Genomic DNA, 19860 nt, shown 5'->3' with positions numbered 1-19860 from the left:
AATTTTCACATTTATAAGTGCATGGAGTGTATAAACTATGAGACAGGTTAATTCCACTGTTGTCATTTAGTAACTGTAACTGGCTATTAGAATGAGTGTTTTCTTTAGGGAGTTTCCCCATGAGGTCCCTACACTACCTTTTGTGTTCATATTCCTTTGGTTTTTTTTTCTTCTGTCGAGATATGCAGAGTTTCAGCCTTACTGCATGAAAATCCTATCTCAGGGACAATTAGGCCAATTCTCAGCTATAAGAGACTTTTTGAAACAATCTGCAGTTTGTAGGTTACAAGGACAAGAGTACACTGCAATATGACAATAAGCTCAAGAGTACCTCATTTTTTTAAATTAAAAAAAAATGAAGAAACAAAAAATACCCAACAACCCCCCCCCACAGAAACTTATGTCACTAAGTGGGGAAAAAAAGGAGCCCATCATGTAAAAATCTAGGTGTGAGGAGAGCTGGCCAGGCTGATAATTGCTCCTCTGAGACCTGACACACTCACTGCACACTTGACATCATCTGCACTTTCACTGCGAAGCAAAATTAACCACAGCACAGTCCATATTCACCTTGGTTACTCGCAAAATACACACAAAGACATCCAACTTCAAGACTAGAAACTAGGACCAAGATTTTCAGAAATCAGAACTTTTAAGACTTTAAGAATGAATTAGAGAAAACACTCTTCATTTTCAAATTACCAAGCCCTAAAGAGCTTCCAGAGAAACTTCTCAATACTCAGCACTTCTGAAGATTCAGCCATTTACTTACATTGCTGCATCACACTGTAGCTTGACTCTAGTTCTTGAAGAAATGTTTACAGCCTAAACAATAATCAGCCCTCAAATTACTGTCCCAATCTCAGTTTTTAAGCTTCAGGTGAAAAAAATTGTGACAAACAACATTTTGAAAGGGCATCTCAAAAAAAAGGGGGCTAAAAAAAGTTCCCAACTTGAAACCCAGACTAGGAAGAGAGATTTGAATCCACTTTGAAAGTTTTTCTAGTTAATTAGGAAGGCATGATCACAGCACATTAGACAAAGATTTTTATTTGTGTCTTCACCACAAACTTACTTGGAAATCTCCAACAAATCTCAAACTGTCTACCTGTCAGCTGCTACAAACAGAAAATGGATCTGTGCATGCCTGCTTTGAGAGAAAAATAGCACTTCATACAGAACACGACATGGGGCCTTTGTTAATCAATCCTTGAGTTTTGTTCATTTTTTTGGAAAAAGAAATGTGGGTCAGTGATGAAAAAACATTCTCAATTAATCACTGTTCTATATTGACTTTATGAAAAATCAGGTTCTACAATTCCTTTACTGTCTTAGAAAACTGCTTGCATGAGCAGATAGAAAAAATTACTTTCTTCTTCCCTCACCAATGTTGCACCTTAAAAAAATATGCAGCACAAACCAGCAAAATAGACAGTAGATCAAAATTCCAAAAAGGAATAACTTCTAATCACACTGTTTTTAGAAGTACTTCATCTGTATTCTAGTTTTAAGATTAAAACACCTAATGCTGAACATACAGAAAGCCTTCAGCTGTTTTGGGTGTGGTGGGATTTCATCCCTCATGAGTCCAAAATCAATTTGTTTGCTCTACAGAATGACCACAGCTTTACTGAATGAGCTTTGCCTACCTGCAGAGCCAAGGCCAGTGTTTCACACTGCAGCACCCACCACAGAAAACCCCTGCTGGCTGCCTGATATCCAAGACTTGTATGTTCCTCTAAAGCTGCTGGGTGTTTAGAAGAGGGAAATGACCTACTGAATGCCAAAACCCTGTCAGAGCTGCTTGAGTACCATTTTGATTCTGACCTGACACCCAGTATTCAGGTCCTTGCTAGACCTTGTAGACCACAGTTATCCTGCCTTTTCCAAGATGAAAAGCTCTGCAGCACATGCAAGCTCAGCACAGGATCTAACAGAGCAGAGTCCACAGAAATAACCTAAGTTTTGAGGATTTGTCTCTTAGCATGAACGGAAGACAGATCAATAAATCCAAAGCAGCTCTAGCTCTGGGAAATGGGCCAGGAAAAAGTATACAAAACAGTTAGGAAAATTAATGATCCTGTACATATTTAAGCATGATGAGGAGACTTCTATTGGAAGATAAGGGAGAGTGCATAAGACTTCACAGAAAATAAGGAGAGAACTTTGGATTACCTTGACAGAAAAACCAAAGAAAGAATAATGCACAAGGAGACTCTAAAAGGCTCTGAAAGAAGACAATTTGAAAATGCATCCAGTTTTTTGTTCCTAATCAAACTCTCCATTAATATGATTTGAATCTTTATTTAGTGTTTAAAGCAACATTTAGCAGCTACAATTCACTGAAGCAACTTAACTGAGGTGAATTCCTCCAGTTCCCACATCACATTGTTTACAACAGATTTTCTGAGTTAATGTTTCTTCTTAGAGGGCTAGCAACTACAATTGCTACAGCCCCTTCTGAAAGTACTTTGTATGTGCTAACAGCAGCATTCAGCAGCTTACGGCATTTGTGTATGTAAATAAATAAATATAATACTTGATACACACACGTCTGCTGCACTGCTTTTTGAATTTTCAGGTTGTTAAGTATTTTCTAAATACAAATAAAGACACTGTGGTATAACCATTGGACTTTGAACAACTCCAAGTCCACTTTACATTTGTTAGCATGAGATCAGTTTTGATTACAATTTTGTTCTTTTGTAAGAAAAAAAAAAATAAGATTCTACTGCTAATAATATAGAATACCGAACTTACTAATATTGAAAAATTTTGGACTCATGAGATGCATAAAGCCCCAAAGCTGCAAAGGAATTTTTAACATATGTAATACAAATACATATTCACATGCATATATGTATTTTTACACATATATAGGGAGAGATTTGGGGAGCACCTGCTGCAGTGGATTTATATAATGTCTTCCAAAACCCTATTTTTAGCCCATTATAACTTTCTGAAAACTTATTTTTCAAGAATTTTCCATGATTTTTTGAATAAGCAGAATCAAATATTATATTTTTGCTTTACGTCACAACAGGAAAAAAACCTGAAAACAAACATCCAGGTTTTCATTTCATAGATGGATTTACTCCCACAATGAAAAAAATGTCTGAACCTTACACTTTCAACTCCCAGAATGGCTAATTCCCACTGATTTCTAGTTATATTTGTTATTTAGAAAACACTAATACTGCAATTAGTAAATGTTCCCATGGTGTATGTACTAACAGTGCAACAGCCAGCAATTTCATTTCCTTGTCTCCAAGAAACATTATTTCTTACAACCTGGATAAAGACAAGCCCAGGAGTCAGCCCAGGGCCCAGAAGGAAGCTCTATCCATTTCTTGCCTCGCTGTGGGACTGTGCAATTGACCACAGCATCACATTCCTGACAAGCAGTCTGAAATCAATCCCCCCTTTTTCCTGTCCAGCCCACTTGTGTTTGGGTGAAAAAGGAGCCAGGGCTCTTTGGAGAAGAGGTCACAACTTGGGTTGGTGCTGTCAAGCAAATTTTTTTACCTGGAAAACACTTAACTGTGTGATGAAATGTTGTTAAACTGCACTGCAGTTGACATTCAGTTTGAAAAGATGCTTCATAATGACACCTTTACACCGAAATTACATAAATAGCCAATTAAATTCAGTTAAACCTAGTACTGCAAATTTTCATGCATTTATCATCAGGTGGAATAAAAAAACCCTTCACGTTAGCTATGTTTCAATAATTCAAAAATGAAACAGCAACCTCCAGATTAGTTCCATAGAAGTCCAAACCGTTGACAACTAGCTCTAACATGAAACTGAAGAAGGTGAATAGAAATTGAATATAATGTCATTCAAAGTATTTGGAGCTTAGAGACAGTAAGTATGGAATGTTTTATTTATAAACATATTCAATATGTTCATCAAGACTACAGCTACAGCACTTGATTGGATGTGCATAAAATGGCACACCTTTTTAATTTATATAAAGTTAGGCTGCCAAGAATATGTCTGTATTTCTTCAGACAACAGGTCTTCTTGAAGGGATCCACAGCACCTCACATCATGACTTTTCATTACCTTTATTTGAGCTAGTATTTTTTTCCTTAGTTTCTGCTTCTCTCATTCTTCCACCCTCTCAGAATTAGGTAATAGGGGAAAAAATTGTATGGGCAAAATTTAACAACCTTCACAAACACAGTAAAAATTAAACACGTTCACTAATTTTAAATAATGTGCAGTGTATGAAGGTAACAGGCATACTTATGGTTATAATGTCACCATACAGTTTTGTGTAGCAAGAATTAGCTAGAGTTTCCTATAATATTTTTATATATAAAGAAAACTGATCTGCTATACATGCATTACAAGCACTCTTTAAGATACCAGATAACTTCCAAACAAAATGCTCAAAACAAAACCCAGAAGATGCTGTTTCCCTTGCCTTTTATTCATAAAGTTGAACCACTATGTAAATCATGACAGGTTATTCTGTAGGCAACAATGCACAACTCATTATGTTAAACCTAAAGGATTCAACTTTTAGGTATTGCTGAGTTTTCTAGGTAGAAATTGTTTGTTGCCTATTTTTTTAAACTAAAATACACTATCACTTGTCATAAAAAATTGAATTAGAACCATCAAGATGTTCGATATGCGTTCCGAAGGACTAAACTTAAGGACTTTCAGTGCAACATGGACAAGAGTCCCATAAACTGTTTATTACCCTCAGAACAGTAACTTTACTTTCACTGGTCAGGATCATGAATACTGTTTTCAGCAGAAACTTTGTCAGTCTTTTACTTCAGCCATACTATAACTTGAAGTTATAGTATCAGAATTACTTTGTAGCACTTAGTTCAATTAGGGAAATAATGAATGCCACTAGGAAAAGAGACTCCAAGTAACATTCCTTTCTTTGGCATCAAGGATGCAGGCCTTTTTTCCATCTTCAAGAGGCAGATCTGTAACAGAGTTACACAGAAACAATACCAAGAACAGAATGTACTGGGGAGATGGAAGGCACTTGCCAGATATTGCATCTCCAAAACCAGGTGTGATTCCCACATGAGTGGAAATATCAGCAAAAGCAAGCTTTGCATTTCTAAGTGGCAAATGTATTCTCATAAAAAAACCTTTATAAAGTGCCAGTGTCTCATTTGAATAAATTAATGCTGATAATTGACAACATTCCCATACCTTGAACACTAAGCAGAGTAGCATGAATGCAACATCCACCAGTGCAGGCATGGGAATAAACCAGCAAAAGGGTGATTTCTGATTCTGAAGCCAAATATCATCACTCTCCTCCTTTTAGAAGCAGAAAGGGGGGCGAGGACAAGAAAAGAAAAGAAAAAGAAGGACAGCCAAAACCAGCAGGCTAAGTAGAGTAACCGGAAGCGTACAATTTACTGCTAATGGTTCAGTGTCTGCAAAGGACTGCTCAAGCTGTGCTCAACAAAAAACTCAGTAATAGCCAAAGAGGGAAGTAAAAAAAGGCAAGATGTTTGGCTTTACTTTCTGTCAAATACTGTTAAATATGAGCCACTTAAAAAAATAGAATGAAAGAATCCAATAATGCTTTGTACAGGTGGTAGTGAGGTCCCTGGCTGGGCCTCCAGACAAAACCATTCCCATGTAAACCTTAAAGAGGATTAATCCTCAAGGACCACTGTAATGAGACCTTAAAAGGCTGAACACCAGCAGCCTATCACGGAGGGAAGCAGTAGCCTGCTCCCAGAAGTCTTCTCTAGCAGAGTTACATCAAAGCAAACTGGGACCAGATAGCAGGATTCTGCAAGAATCCCTTATCTCAGCGCTAGCGGATGCTTCTCCTCTGATTGTCTTGAACTGCCACCTGTCCCAGACATCTTTGAAGGCAATGCTAAGCCTGTGATGGATCTGACCTCCTTGAGCTGAGATTCTTTTATGTCTTTCTTCATTTTCTGCTCTGTTACATTCTTTCCCTGTAACGCACACTACATGAAACAAAGGGAGTTCTCACTCCTTGACTTACTCTCCCCAGCCATTTGAAAGCAAAAAAACAATGTTAAGGATTATACTTCACCAGCAATATGGAGCTGTCCTCAGGAGACAAGCCTCTTATTTTTGAGAGTTATAACTAGATGGCTTTTACACGAAGGGACTTTAAAATGAGGTTCAACATTGCTGGGAGCCAAGATATGAAAGCTGCATATCAGAGATAGCTTAAAAAAACAAAAAGGTTCATAATACAGAAGTATACAAAAAATCACATTATAAAAATGAGCAGGAAAATAACCAGGAAGCACCAAGCCTCAGAGAAAATTATTGTAGTATATATATGCATCCCATGTTGTGCACCAATAGCCTTTAATACCAGTGGCCACCATACAGTGCCAAAATCAGCCTAGATTAAAATAAAAATAACTGGTCACTACAAATAAAACAGCAGGTCCTCCACTTGAGACACATGCCTACACTGACATAAACAATTGCACCCAGTCCCCACGAAGGGATGTGGCTGCACCACGAATGCTGCACATCAGGGCTGGTTTGCAACCAGGGATGTGCTGGCAGCCACACTCACGCTGATTTGGTGACATGTACTTGCAGTAGGATCAGCCAGAGTTACAGAGCTCAAGATAAATTCAGGGGAATAGCACCAGATTTTTATCTCATGGCTACAAGTCATAATATACAAGTCACCATGGTTCTAAAAAGGCTGGGCTGAGGAGGAATACTACTACAACTCCTACCTCTGGTTTCCCACTTCTGCACTCAATTAATTCTGAACTATTTTATAAGTCCTTTTCTTCTAAGTACATGGCACTGTCAGAAGAACAAGAAGCAAAATATAGCTAGGCTGAAGAGGACTGCTGCCTGCCAGCAGCATCTCTCAGTTCCCCAAGCTGATAAAATAAAATGGTGTCATTAGTTGCAATTAGGTGGGACTCATGGAAGCTCTACACGCAGGAAGAGAAAGCACCCTTCTTGAGTCCTTTTGAAGTTTCCTAGGAAATCACAGCTGGAAGAATAAAATCTGAATCAACCAGCTGAGCTAGACTCTGCGAAAGACTGCAGCAAACAATGAGCAGATACAGAGTATGAATAATAAGAATAAAAAAAAGTCATCACACGGAAAACACCCAGCAGACCCTGGCATTTTCTGGAGCCAAGACCTACTGGCACGTGTTGCCACATAAATGTAGCCTAGAGGCAACCTCAGAAGGAATTTGAAGATGGCTTCTTCCCATCTATGAAGCAATTCCCACAACAGGGTATTGTGCTTCAAGACCACAGAGCAATGCCAGTCTAAGCACCAGGCTCCCATAGGGAAAACACAAAAATCATTTCTCAACCGACAGAGGAACACAGCATTTCAGATGAGTGTCTCCCCAGAGAGCTGTGCCAATACCTTGTGTAACCTCAACAAACAGTATCCATGCCTACATCACTTCTTAAAGGCAGCTTAGAGGCCCCCCCTCATGGGAAGGCAGGACAGCCTTGTGTTTTGCCAGCCTCCAGGCACAGCCCCAGCAGCACCAGGCCCAACACACCTCTGGTCCAGCAGGACCTGCATGCCCAGGCAACCCCCACGTGTAAATGCAGCACAGGCAACACTCCCACAGGCTATTTACCAAAAACTTCCAGACAGGGAGGCTGGTCACAACACAGACACACAGCATGCTTCAACCCATCAGTACAGACCACCTTTTCAGAGCAGAATACACAAGAAACTCACATCTATGGGAAGAAACACTACAGCAGGCCTTGTCCTCCCTGATCCTGGTTTTCAATGCACAAAGGATGAATGGCACCACTAAATGTCGGATGTGTGTTAATCTGATAAGTAACTACTGGCTTTGAAGAAATGTGCTGTTTCCCCAAATGAAGCAGAAACATTTTCACAGGCCAGAACCCGGGTTTTTAATTTGTTCTGTGGGATCAGATGAAACCAAATCAGGCCTTTAGCCTTTATTTAAATGGGTTTCTTCTAGTTTGCTTTATGTATTTAAATTAAAAACAACAAAAAAAATTTACCGAAAACTTGTAAGAGTGAAAAAAAGCATAGACCATAGCTATTGCCAGTCTCATGCAATGTAAGGACTTAGATGAGCAGGACATAGATCAGGCTTTCCAAATCACACATCCCAAATACTGGACAACTCAATAATTAGTTAGTAATGCATGATTAGTGCTCCTCTTTTCCCTCCTAGTTAAAAGCAAAAAAAAAAATTTCGCTCCTATCACAGCAGTAATTAATGTTTTTGATGTCTGGCACCAATTTTATTGTTAACAGCACTGTTAGATCAGTGGTGTTAATGCCAACTCAAATATTGTCCAGCATGAAGAACAGCTTTGGTGCCAACAGTTTCCTATCACTGTACCATGCTGGTCCATCCCGGTAAAGTGAGCAACCAATGTTTATACATAATATAGGCCTTGATCCAAATTTCATTCATGCAAGTAACCCAATTCCGTTTCAACAACAATGTCTAGCAGAACTCAAGGCCAAAGCTTGAAGCTTTCTTAAGTTGTATCTGTATATAGGCTGGTGCAAAAAAACCCATACAAATCAAATTCTGTACCTTTTCATAGTAGGGAGTCTGACATGCTGGAATGAAATTCAGTTCAACACATTTTAACTCATTAGTTATTTCCTTCAGCACTTGGTATGGTGTTACACTCAGCCATTACCATAATCAGCCATTTATTTTGAAGTACTTCATGTGCCATAACTTTTGGCTTGTTACCACTGGCTATTTTAGTGGGGACTGTAAATGGAGGAATAAAAATGTTCACCTCTTCATCTGAAAAATGGTAACATGGATTCTTGGGAATCAGGATTTTAAATTGCAACTAGCATGAAGAACAGGTAAGATAAAAGGGTAGAATCTAAGGCAACTGGGGATTATTTTAAAGTTTACTGAAGCCAGCAGCTGTTGATTCATTGAATTCACTGGGTTCTGGATCAGCATCATTCAACTGTTTCAGAAAAATGATGGCTCAGGGCAGCACTGAAAGAGAAGCTAGAATAAACAATGGGGGACCCTCTATACCGCCTTATTCAGAGTGAAACACGAAAGAAGCATAATTGAGATTAGAAAGCAATTCTGTTATCTGGTGAGCTATCTGTTTTGAACTCCAAAAAACTGCAAGACAATAAAAAAAAAAACATTAAAGCAAGCAATATTGAAAGACTGTTTTGTAAGTGGTAACTCTTACTTTTGAAAGGAAGTATGAAGATGTACAAACTTGTACATACATACATTCCCACGCACATACTGCCTTTCCTGCTGCCGTGTACCCAGCACCACACATGCCAATGACCACATGGCAACACAGCAGCTGTCCTCTTTAAAACACAGCTATGAATACTCAAAATATTGAGGATAATACTGCTTCTCTGCACTGGTGCTTTCTGCCTTGGCTGCAAGCTATATTATCAGAAATCAATAAAGGTAGTCAGTATAAGTCTGACTGAAGGGGTAAGCATTCCTAACATGATCTCCAGACTCAGATGTGATCCACTCAGCAAGCTCAAGAGCCCCAGTTGAGCAGTGTTTTAATAAAGAGTTTATAGAGTGCTGTGTAAACTACCAAGACTAAGAGGTAAAGAGCCAGGCTAAGAGGAAGCCAATTGTGCTGGTAGGTGTGAATAAAAGGAAGTAGAGGCTATGGATAAGTGGCTCTCCTCCTAAGTACTGAGCTCAATCAATAGGAATAAAGCTGTATCTGCCAGCAATCCTGAAAATGGTTCAGCAACCAAAGCATTGAAACCGCCATAAAAGTAAAGGCCTGTTCAACCCTGGGTTCCAACAGGAGGCCAGTACTGAGAGATATCCATGGGACAAGCCTGAAGCTGCACTTTGACAACAGGGCCCATGTTGCCTTTCAAATCCCCCCTTGACAAGTCCACGGTCAATGCCATGCAGAGGGCAGGCCCATGGTGTCCACACGCTCCCATTACTCCACTGCCCACCTGAGGCATCCTCTGTGACACAATGCCCTCCTTCTGTGCCCACACAAGGGCCAGGGGACAAGAGCAATGACAAACAGGGCACACCCAGATCTCAAGCGCCCAGAATGAAAGAGAATTAACACAAGAGAATCACGACAGAGGAGCATCCTGTACACATTAGCTACTCTGCAACTGCTTTATTGCTACAGTTTTCTTAACAAAAGCTGGACAATGACAGCAGAGATGGAGCAAAAAAATCTCAATTTAAATGTTTGTTTTCTACATTTAAGACACAACAGTTGAGAATTTTGGGCTAAATACAGACAAACAGGGCCATCTTAAGTCCCTGATATATCAGGTCATTCATACAGAGTATGAATGAGATCTGTTAACAGATATGACTCACGATATAGGGGTCAACCAGGCTGGCAGTCACACACTTAGGATCCTCACAGGCATGAAAATGGCACTCAATGCCAATCTCAACTTAGGCAATTAAATTCACTCTAGTAACATTGCCCAGAGAGAAGAACCCCAATGCAAGAGAACCATCTCACTTTTCTCCCAACCTTCCAGCTGCTGATGCCAGCTACATTGTAGGCACACAAGATCAGCTCAAACTCACTACAGACCTTCTGTTTTAAAAGCATTGTGACAAATGTCCGTGTATCAAGGGATACAACAACTTTGAAGAAGCTTTTCACTCTCTCCTGATTTAGGGACAGTGGATCTGCCTTGATGCTCAAGAGATGGATTACATTATTTCTTGGCTTTTTCTTTCCAGTTCTTAACCATGATTCTGTGGCTCTGAGCAATGAATTCTGTCTCTTTCTATGAAGGCAGTATACAACAAATGCATACTGTAAAGCAGATAAAAAAGCTTTAGCTGGAAAAAAATAAATCAAATCCATTAGTGTTTTTGTATTTGTCCTGTCTTCATCTTCCCCATTCTTTAAAAAAACAAACAACAACAAAAAAACCACCACATATAAAAACCTCATCCCACAGCTTTCTTAGATGCACTTGAACACCAAAACAAGAAACAAGGAGACATTAAAATAACATTTTTAATGTGCTTCTCAAAACATTTTTAGAATTTTGAAGTCCAACAGAATTACAGAGCTACAAATAATTTCTATAATTTCTTATTTCTTATTTAGAAATAAGAAATCTCCAACATTCTATTCTACCAAATCAAGCCAAGCCAAACAAAAAAAAAAAAATTCAAACCAAACAAAAAAGAAAACAAAACAAAACAAAAAAATAAAACCCAAAACAAATAGCAAAACCAAAACCAAACTAACAAAATAATCCCCCAAACCTACAAGTTCACCTTTCAATTGCTCAATCACATTACACTTCAAAGCTTTCCAGATACTGGCAGTTCTGGAGTCTGTCTCGTGCTGAGGAGAGAAAAAAATGCATAAGAAGGAAGAACATATCTACATACTGCAAACCTATAGGTGCAGTTGTTACTTCCATATGAGACCATCGCACAGGAGACACTGCTGATTTCACAGGCCTCAGGAGAAATGGGCAGGAGTACTTGTAATGAGCAGTTTCAAAAAAAATACGGGAGGGTTGGAAGGCATCTTGGAGAAGCTGTTTCAACTTAGAAGCTGCTAAGCTTACAAGGTCTGCAGCACCTTCCTAAATTTCACACTGAAGCTGCCTCTGACCATAAGTTTGTATTTGAGAACAGTAATGTTTTTTGTTGGAAGCTATTGAAAGATACTATTATATTTTAGACTTTTAATCCCAAAAATGTTTTTGCAAACACACTAATTTTTTTTAAGACCCACACTTCAGCTGCTCAGCTGACATGAGCGGTCTGACATTCACTTTTATAACTGAGGCTTTTTTCCTTGTGAGTTCTATTAAAAGCTTTAGATTCTACTTTTTTCAACTACTCCTACTTGACAACATTTGGAAACCACCCCATAAATCACTGTCAGTAGAGAGTTTTGTCACTAGAGTGCTCAAGCCTCTCCCCTGCAAAATGCTGCAGAGTTGAAGTAGGACCCAGATTCTCAGAGGCTAAACTCAGTTTGAAACTGAAGAGCAACTATATGTATTTAAAGACTCTGGCCCTAAATCTCTAGAAAGATTCTCCAGCGACATTTTCCTACCACTGTTCAACCAGGCCAGGTAGAAACTCTACAAAAAGCTGTCCTGGTCTCCTGTCACCAAAAGACACTGGGAAACTAGAGGGGAAATAAGAAAAGGGCCTGCTTTGGGGCTATCCAGAAGTGCCTCAGTTGTCTCTCTTGAGTCCCAAATTATGCCAGGTAGATGACAAAGGAGGCCACCACCTACCCCTCTACAGGCCCTTTCCATGAGTCCATCTCCTGGTGATGACCTGGACTGCTCTCAGTGTCAAATGTGCCACACATAGCTGGCCACTGTGGTTCAAGAGTCACTGCCATGAAAAGTCATTGCTTTCCAGTTACTGCAGTTTAAAACAGTGTTTCCAGTTTGCATTTTAGAAACAGAATTCCCCTTTTTTTCCGCACGCCCTTTTCCTTTCCAATGGGGATATGAAGGAAGGGGAATTCTTGTCAACAGAAATTAAAGCTAGTAAATGAACAAGTGCACCTAGTGAACCAGCATTGTATTTTCCTTGCTGGGGTCTTTCGTTCATGTTGCAAATTGATTTTGAGGTGACACTAACACTGGGTAATCTAACTCGGGCAGTTATGCAAGGCCCAGGCCTTACAAAGCTAAGCCCAAGAACAGTCAGTGGGAACTGAGGGCAATCAATACCTTTGGAGGGCTAATCCTGTGAAATGTGCAATAAGCAGTTCCCACTTCCCCAGACAGATACAGAAGCTTCAACACCAGCAAAATAAATCCTTGGTAAGAAGAGGCGAAAAAAAGGAAAGGAAAAGGGAAAAAAAAAAGAAAAAAGTAAGTTCCTGCTTTCAGCTAGTGTAACCTCACTGAGATGAAGTGATTTAGCACAAAGAGAATCCTGCAAGGGCCGTACATTCTGGTACATATAAATATTTGGATCAGAGCCAAATGATCTGTCACTGCTTTTTGCTTAAGATAATTCTTCAGGTTTTGCTAATTAGGTACTAACAATTCTTTCAGACGAACTGTGTAACCCAGGGAAGAATATCAGCAGTATGTTTTAAATCAAAGTGTTTACATCAGGAATGATTCATTTTTTCCATGAGGAATGACTTCTGTGACAGGCAGTCTTAGCACTGCCATAAATCTACATGAAAATTAAAATTGTGGAAGAAAATAACAAAGGCAAGTTGCTATCCCCATCTTCCCTGACTCAGCCCCAACTCTAGAGATGGAATTTACATTAACAAGGGGCTCCAACTACCACTGGAATTAGTGTTTGAGAAACTCAGGGTTTTAAATCCTTTTAAGAAACACTGTGATTAAGGTCAGTAACTCTGCTCTCCTCAACAAAGGAGGTAACTCCAGCTCTTCTGTCATCTGTCCTGAAGCCTTTTTAAAGGAAAAAAAAAGTTTTTAGAAGTTAAACAAACAAAAACAGCATCTCCCTCTTCCTTTGTGAGCTGTGTTTAAATAGTGGTTAAGAAATCCATAACAAAAAAGACAGAAAAGAAAAATTTCTGGGTTAGGCCTGTGTTTTCCCTTTTATCTGTTGGAGAATAGAAGGCTGTGAGCTGAGCATGGGACTACATTCACAGGCTCAGTTGCTAAATGGTTGAGGGGCTTTCTGGCGGTGCAGAAGGGCTGCCAGCTCCATAGCATGTTTCATCCCAGCTGTTTGAAAAGCTGGTTCACTTGAAACACAACCACTATCCCCACCCACACTCTGCAGGAGAGCAAACTCCCCCTCAATGAGGGATTTCTTCCACATTTATGGGAACTATTACTACCAACATTTACAACATCAGTCATTTTAATTAGAAAAAAATTAAAACAAAAAAATCCTGCAATGCACAAACAGACACACACGTGTTTACATGTAAAAATGCAAAGCACTCAAGTTGTTTCTAATAACTGCAGCTCATGGAAGGAACATGCATTCTACACACAACTGACTTAAACACCCTTTTCTTTTTTTGTCATAAAAACATACAGATGTCTTTCTTCAAAAAATTATTTTCCCTTTTCCTGTGTTACAGGAAGCCTGCCCACACTTTTAAATACAAAGTGGCTATAAATAGAAGCACGAATTATAGAAGGCATCTTGAGAGGTCTATATTTTCCAACCACAGGGAAACTAAGAAATTGCTGTAAGTGTTTACACATCTAACTATGTTGAATTAAAACATTTTCTATACACATGCCCAGCAAAACTAGCAAGAAATTAAGAGAGGAAAACAATAGCCTCTCTGGTTCTTTACCTGTTGCTACAGTGTACATTATTCAGCCTTCTTCATATGGACCACTAAAAGTGTCAGTCTTGATGCAGTCACCACTCTGATGAAAGCATATCTTACATATATAAATGATACAGCCACTATGAAAATTTCAGTAAGATTGTCTGCTTTCCTATAAATCTAACTAGACATTTGTCTTTTTAGTTGTCTCTCTGTATCATAGCTATTAAAGGTAAATAAAAGCATGATGGCTCTTTTTATGACATTAATAGCTTGAGGGACCTTATAAATCAATGAATACAAATGTACTACTCATTACAGGAGGGGGAAGCAGGTCTGTCCATCTGATGCTTTCTGACTTAGATTTCTGTTTTAAGATCTTGTTGCTCATTTAAAATTAACTCATCTCCTGTTTCTCTGCTGTTGTATGGTGGGGAACTTCTGGTGCTCTCCCAACTTCTGACATCAATGTTTTGCTAGCAGCCCACACAGCCTAACTAGCTAGCATTAATGGTCACAATACAGACACAGTAGCTTCATTAAATCTTGACAAACCTTGTCAAAAGGTGAATTTGGGAAAATAAACCAAAATAAACTCATTGCAGACCATTCAGACACATCCTGACTGACCAGTTCTTTTTCTTCTGTTGGAACCTTCAGTAATTTCAGTAACACTTTGAACAAGATTTAATGGCTGAGCTGGCAGCTGGTCAGATGGTCAAAATGGCAATCTTCCCCACTAAATGCAGCATAAGGTTTGTTGTTTTTGAGGGTTGTTTTTGTCACACATTTCATTTTTCCCCAGCTGTACTGCCTACAAAGAGAAGCTATTTTGCTTCCCCAATAATACTTGCTTGTTTTGTTGGGTTTCTTTTAAGCCAGATTTGGGCATTTGCTAACCAGAAGCTAGGAATGGTGCCTCCAACCCCCGGGGTAATACTTGTATGCCCTGCTGCTCACGAGTTGGCCGCTTGCACTGCACATTCATGCCTCTCTGGCAGGAGTCTGCCACTGGTGTGCTGCAGCAACTGTGTGCTCCTCAACAGAGAGATGAGTAACTCCCCCAGAGGGTTTGAGCAGGTCTGTACGAGAGCAGGAGAGGAAGGTGTACAAAACCCAACTGACTAGACTGAAAAAGAGCTCGAAAGCTTAACTGCAAACTTTTTTCCTAAATACTGATCTAAACTATACAGACAACAAGTGTTCGTTTTCTCATAATACCTCCATCCTTATTAACAATCGGGCTCTTTTTTTTTTTTTTAAAGGAGGTTGGTGAGACTTAAGGTTGTGCAAGACATACTTTGATCTGCACCCTGATGAGTGAACATTCCCCTTTGCTGCTAGCCCAACTAATGAAGGGATAAAATTAGCTTTTATCCCTGGCACTTTCTTTAGCAAAAAAACATGCACTAATCAGCTGTCCTCACTAATCAGTCGTCTGGCTAATGACCTTTTGCCTTAAAACACTAAAATTTCTGAATGATGTTTAAAAAAAAAGGAAAGCCAATGCAGACTGCTCTCTCTTTGTGGGTCTTAAGCCTATCATCTGGAATTGGAGACTGAAAGGTTAAATGGCAAATCTGTATCCTGACTGGGTGATAAATCTATAATCAAAAGGCACAAGCCTTGACACCTCAAGATGTACTTCATTACGACACAACTAAATGATCTTTTTTCTCTTTTTTTGGTAAACTAGAAACAGATGAAAAAAAAAATTGCTTAACTCCTTCATACTTTGCACCTGTGGAGAAATCCACTCCACATCTGTGTTCAAGTGTCAGTTAATTTCTTACTTTTTTATTAATGCCTGAGTGAGAATTCAGAAGTTGAAACCATTTGCCTTTTTTCCTCCCCCTTACAACTTCAGGGAACTATAGCTGGGAAAGAAAATTGCAAAAACACTCCATCAAGCCTGCATTCTCAAACACACTTGTGAATGTCTAAAAAAACCCTCCAAAACAAAACAAAGAGTCCCAAAGCACACAACTAAGCCTTCCAATTCCCCAAATTCTCAGTGTACAGGACACAGTCCTTCTTCCTCTCAATAACATACTTTAACATTGTTTTAAAAGAGGGATTTTTAAGGCCTGTTTCATTTTCCTTCTCTGCTAGCTATAATGAGGCCCGTTTTTCTTCATGTTTTAAGGAGGTGGAGCAGAACACAACCCCGGATGGCTGAGGAGGATTAGCAACAGATGAGATGTCCTGTGGAAGTCACTTTGCAGAGGCCTGCGCTAATTTCTACCTGCAGTGCAACTGCACCCTGGTTTTTAACTTCAGGAAAAAAAAGAGATTGCATTTACCACAAACACCACTCCCTCCAGATAAAGCAGTTCTCCCCAGGGACAAGTAAAGTGACAAAATCACATTAAATTTGACAGCCTTCCAACTTTGCATCCGCAAATAAGGCAGCGATCAATACTCACGGTAATGAGGGTCCATGTAGCCGTTTCGGGGGTCCATGGTAAAGAGTGTCCCGCGGTATGGTACGGAAGGTTCGGGAAGGTGCGATATAGATCCATGGATCTCCTTCTTGATTAATGAGGCCCTTTCCTCACTCGACGTGGAAGGCTCTTCACTGATCTTGCCGAGGCCTTGCCCACCCTGCGGCTGCATTGTGATCGCGTTCCTTCTCTCTCTGTGATAGGTCTGCCCAGGACTTTCATCCTCTGCAAAAAAACGAGGGAGAAGAAAGAGAGAAGGGAAGAAAAAAGAGAGACACACACTTTTAGCCCATTTATAGCAAATACAATAAAGAAAAGTTCTCCCCCCGCTGCCCTCCTCCTCCTCCCGGTGTAAGTTGGTGACAGGAGGTGCCTGTGTGGCTGTGAGGGATGGCCTGGGGACGCTTGCCCGTTCAGAGCCGGCAGCAGCTGAGCAGTAGATCACCGTCACCCATGCACTGATGCTCCTCCAGCGCGGCTATCAATTGTGCAGCAACAGACAGAGGCTTGCTGTTTCCCTGCCTCTGGGACAAGGAGACTGGGAGCTCCCTGATGGGGAATCAAGAAATGATTTGTCACACAGAGGAGAAGATGAACCCCATCAGCCAGGCCTAAATCACGCCCAGCCACCCACCACAGCTCTGCAGCCCAGCTCCAGGTCCCTGGGGTTTGCCTGTGTGAGGGGCTGAAACCTTGCAGGGAGGTTGGCAGTGATCAGAACCAAGGTGGGCAGCAATAAATGGATACAACTGCTCAAGATACAGGACCAGCAGCATCAGGCAGGCACAAGCAAGGCCACATGCTCTGACAGTGTCACCACGTGCAGGATGGCTGCATATACTCCCCCTACCTCTTTTTCCCATATCCACAAAATCAAAGCCACAAACCCTTAATGAACAAGGGGGAAGAAAAAGCTGGAGGTAAAATAATCATAACTAAGAGCATCAAACCCAAGCCCTAGTTTGGAGAAAGCCTCTAGGCCTTGTAAGGGGAGAAGAGCCTCCTGACCGTGGCTCTACCAGTCTTCCTTGCAGACAGCTCCAGGACTAGGTGCTAAAACAACCCACTGCTCCCACAAGAATTTTAACCCCTAGGGACTACATACACCCTTCAAAAAGCAGACAAAATGGTTCTGTTCCTCAAAATCAATAGCTCCTAGCTACATTTCACACATGCCATGTGGCAGATGGGCTTTGCTAGGTACATAGGTCCCTAATGTAAATGCTCTCCTTGAGTTGCATTATTGGTTTAAAATACAGATGTTTCTCTAAACAAGCATGACTGCTTGCTGCCTGTAATCTTTGGCCAATACCAATGCTCCAGGTACAGCCTTATTCCATCTACCACACTGCACGTGCAAGCGTACACCAATACATCCTGAAGGAATACTGATAAAGATTCTTCATTTCAAAGTTGCTCTGCAGTTCTAGAAGTCCACAAGGAATCTCAAATTATTAAATGCTGGGCACAAAAATGGTAACTAGAAAAGGAAATGAAAACACCCTTAGGAAATAAAACTCAAGTGCTCTTACTCTACAATCCACATGCAAGGAAGAATGATTGACACCAGCGCCAAGACTGCACTTCTGTTGTTAGAGATTTGAGGTCAGGGCTAAGTTTTCACTTGTACCTTTCCCTGGTGTACTTGTTCACAGAGCAAAAGCAGCAGCCAGCAACTCACTGGGTGACTACACTCAGCAAGGCTGACCAGCGTGACTCAACCTATGTGCCTTTATACAAATTAGATTAGAAACAAGCTATGGACATACAGATACCTGGCCATTATATGTGTAAATTAGCCACACCATTGCTTTGAATGAAATGCTAACCAATTTTTTCTCTGCCTCCTCTCCCCCCAAGTAGCAACAACACAAAAACTCAGCAGCATAGCCTATTGAGCACTTAATTATTTTTCTATCTCCAAGTATTACAGCAACCAGGGTTGCTGACTTATCAGCATCTTCCAGGGACAGAATTCTTTTTGCAGCCAGTAATTCTACATATAGAGCTTTTCCAGGGTTGGGTCTGAGAAGAAAGAGTTAATGGAAATAGACAACAACATTACAGAGTTTAAACCCTTTGCCCTTCCCTACTTTTTATTAATATGCACAGGCATTGGTCCCTGCTCTGGATTAGCAGGGTTTAAGGTTTCAACTTTTTACACTGAAGCTGGTTTTCGTTAGAGAACTGCAAATCAGGGACTAAAACTTTAAAACTTATATGAGGTTTTTAGAAACCCGCTTGTATAACAAAACAAAAAAAAAAATCAGCCCAAAGATATATTTTCCATCAGGTTTCTCTTTAGCCAGAGTCTTTTATGTTAAATTTCAACCTAGAGTGAACTTTCACTGATGAGACGTAAACTCCTATAAAAACAGGGTATTACACTTCATTTGAAATTGTGACAGACTCTTAAGTAGAGCAAGCTAACCAGTGCTACAACAGTTCAGAAAGAAGAAAGCTAGAGTGATTTGTGGGGCTGTATAATCATTCAGATGATCAGATAGGATTTCAGTTCTTTTACTCTTCCATATAAAGATAATATTTGTTAAAACTGCCATCCTGGGATACAACAAGAAGCTGACATTTATGTGCGGGCTCCACTTCTATACTTTTCTTCTCAAAACATGCACACGTCATGAATCAAGGTACTAGTGACTGTTATGGAAAAGGCTGATTTTTCTAATTGCTGAATTAAATTCAAAACCTACTTTCAGTAATTTAGAAACAAAAGGGAAAACATGGTTTGTTTAAATAAGGTTTTCTCTGTTTTGGTTACTAAAATAAAAAAAGAAAACAAAACTATTTTTCCTTCTGTATCAACAATCTCTCTCCCATTATAAAGCTATTGCCATGTGCCATTACAAGTCAAAAGTTTCTGGATGTTTTCTGCCACACAAAAGTTGCCCCACAAGTATTTAACTAAACACGACGGCATTTTTGCCATAATAATAAGGTTTATTCATCAGCCAAGCAGCTCGCTAAGCACTGACTCCACACCACTGGGATGCTGGTGATGGGGGCAGATGAGAAATTTGACAGCACCCACGCTCCAGGACGCTACGAGCCCTAAGAGCCGAGCAGTTTGCAGGAGCTCCCCAGCGCCGAGCGGGAAACTCCTCTCGCAGTGAAGCTGCCGGCTCTCACGGCAGGCGAGCCACTCCAGCGTGCCAAA

The 19860-nt window shown here is 40.2% G+C and overlaps 1 protein-coding gene across 3 annotated transcripts in view; it reads right to left on the bottom strand.

Moving 5' to 3' along the window:
• GLI3 (GLI family zinc finger 3) overlaps nucleotides 1-19860 on the bottom strand; it is a 206515-nt gene that overhangs the window by 122573 nt on the left and 64082 nt on the right. For all 3 annotated transcript variants that reach the window (XM_063158228.1, XM_063158237.1, XM_063158244.1), the window contains one exon: nucleotides 16668-16910. In XM_063158228.1, the coding sequence (XP_063014298.1) occupies nucleotides 16668-16910 (243 nt within the window). The remainder of the gene's footprint in view (nucleotides 1-16667; nucleotides 16911-19860) is intronic.

This window comes from Melospiza melodia, chromosome 1 (assembly GCF_035770615.1).
Source record: "Melospiza melodia melodia isolate bMelMel2 chromosome 1, bMelMel2.pri, whole genome shotgun sequence".
Lineage (NCBI taxonomy): Eukaryota > Metazoa > Chordata > Aves > Passeriformes > Passerellidae > Melospiza > Melospiza melodia.
The sequence above is the reverse complement of the archived record's forward strand: the minus strand, read 5'-3'. Positions and strand labels throughout refer to the sequence as shown.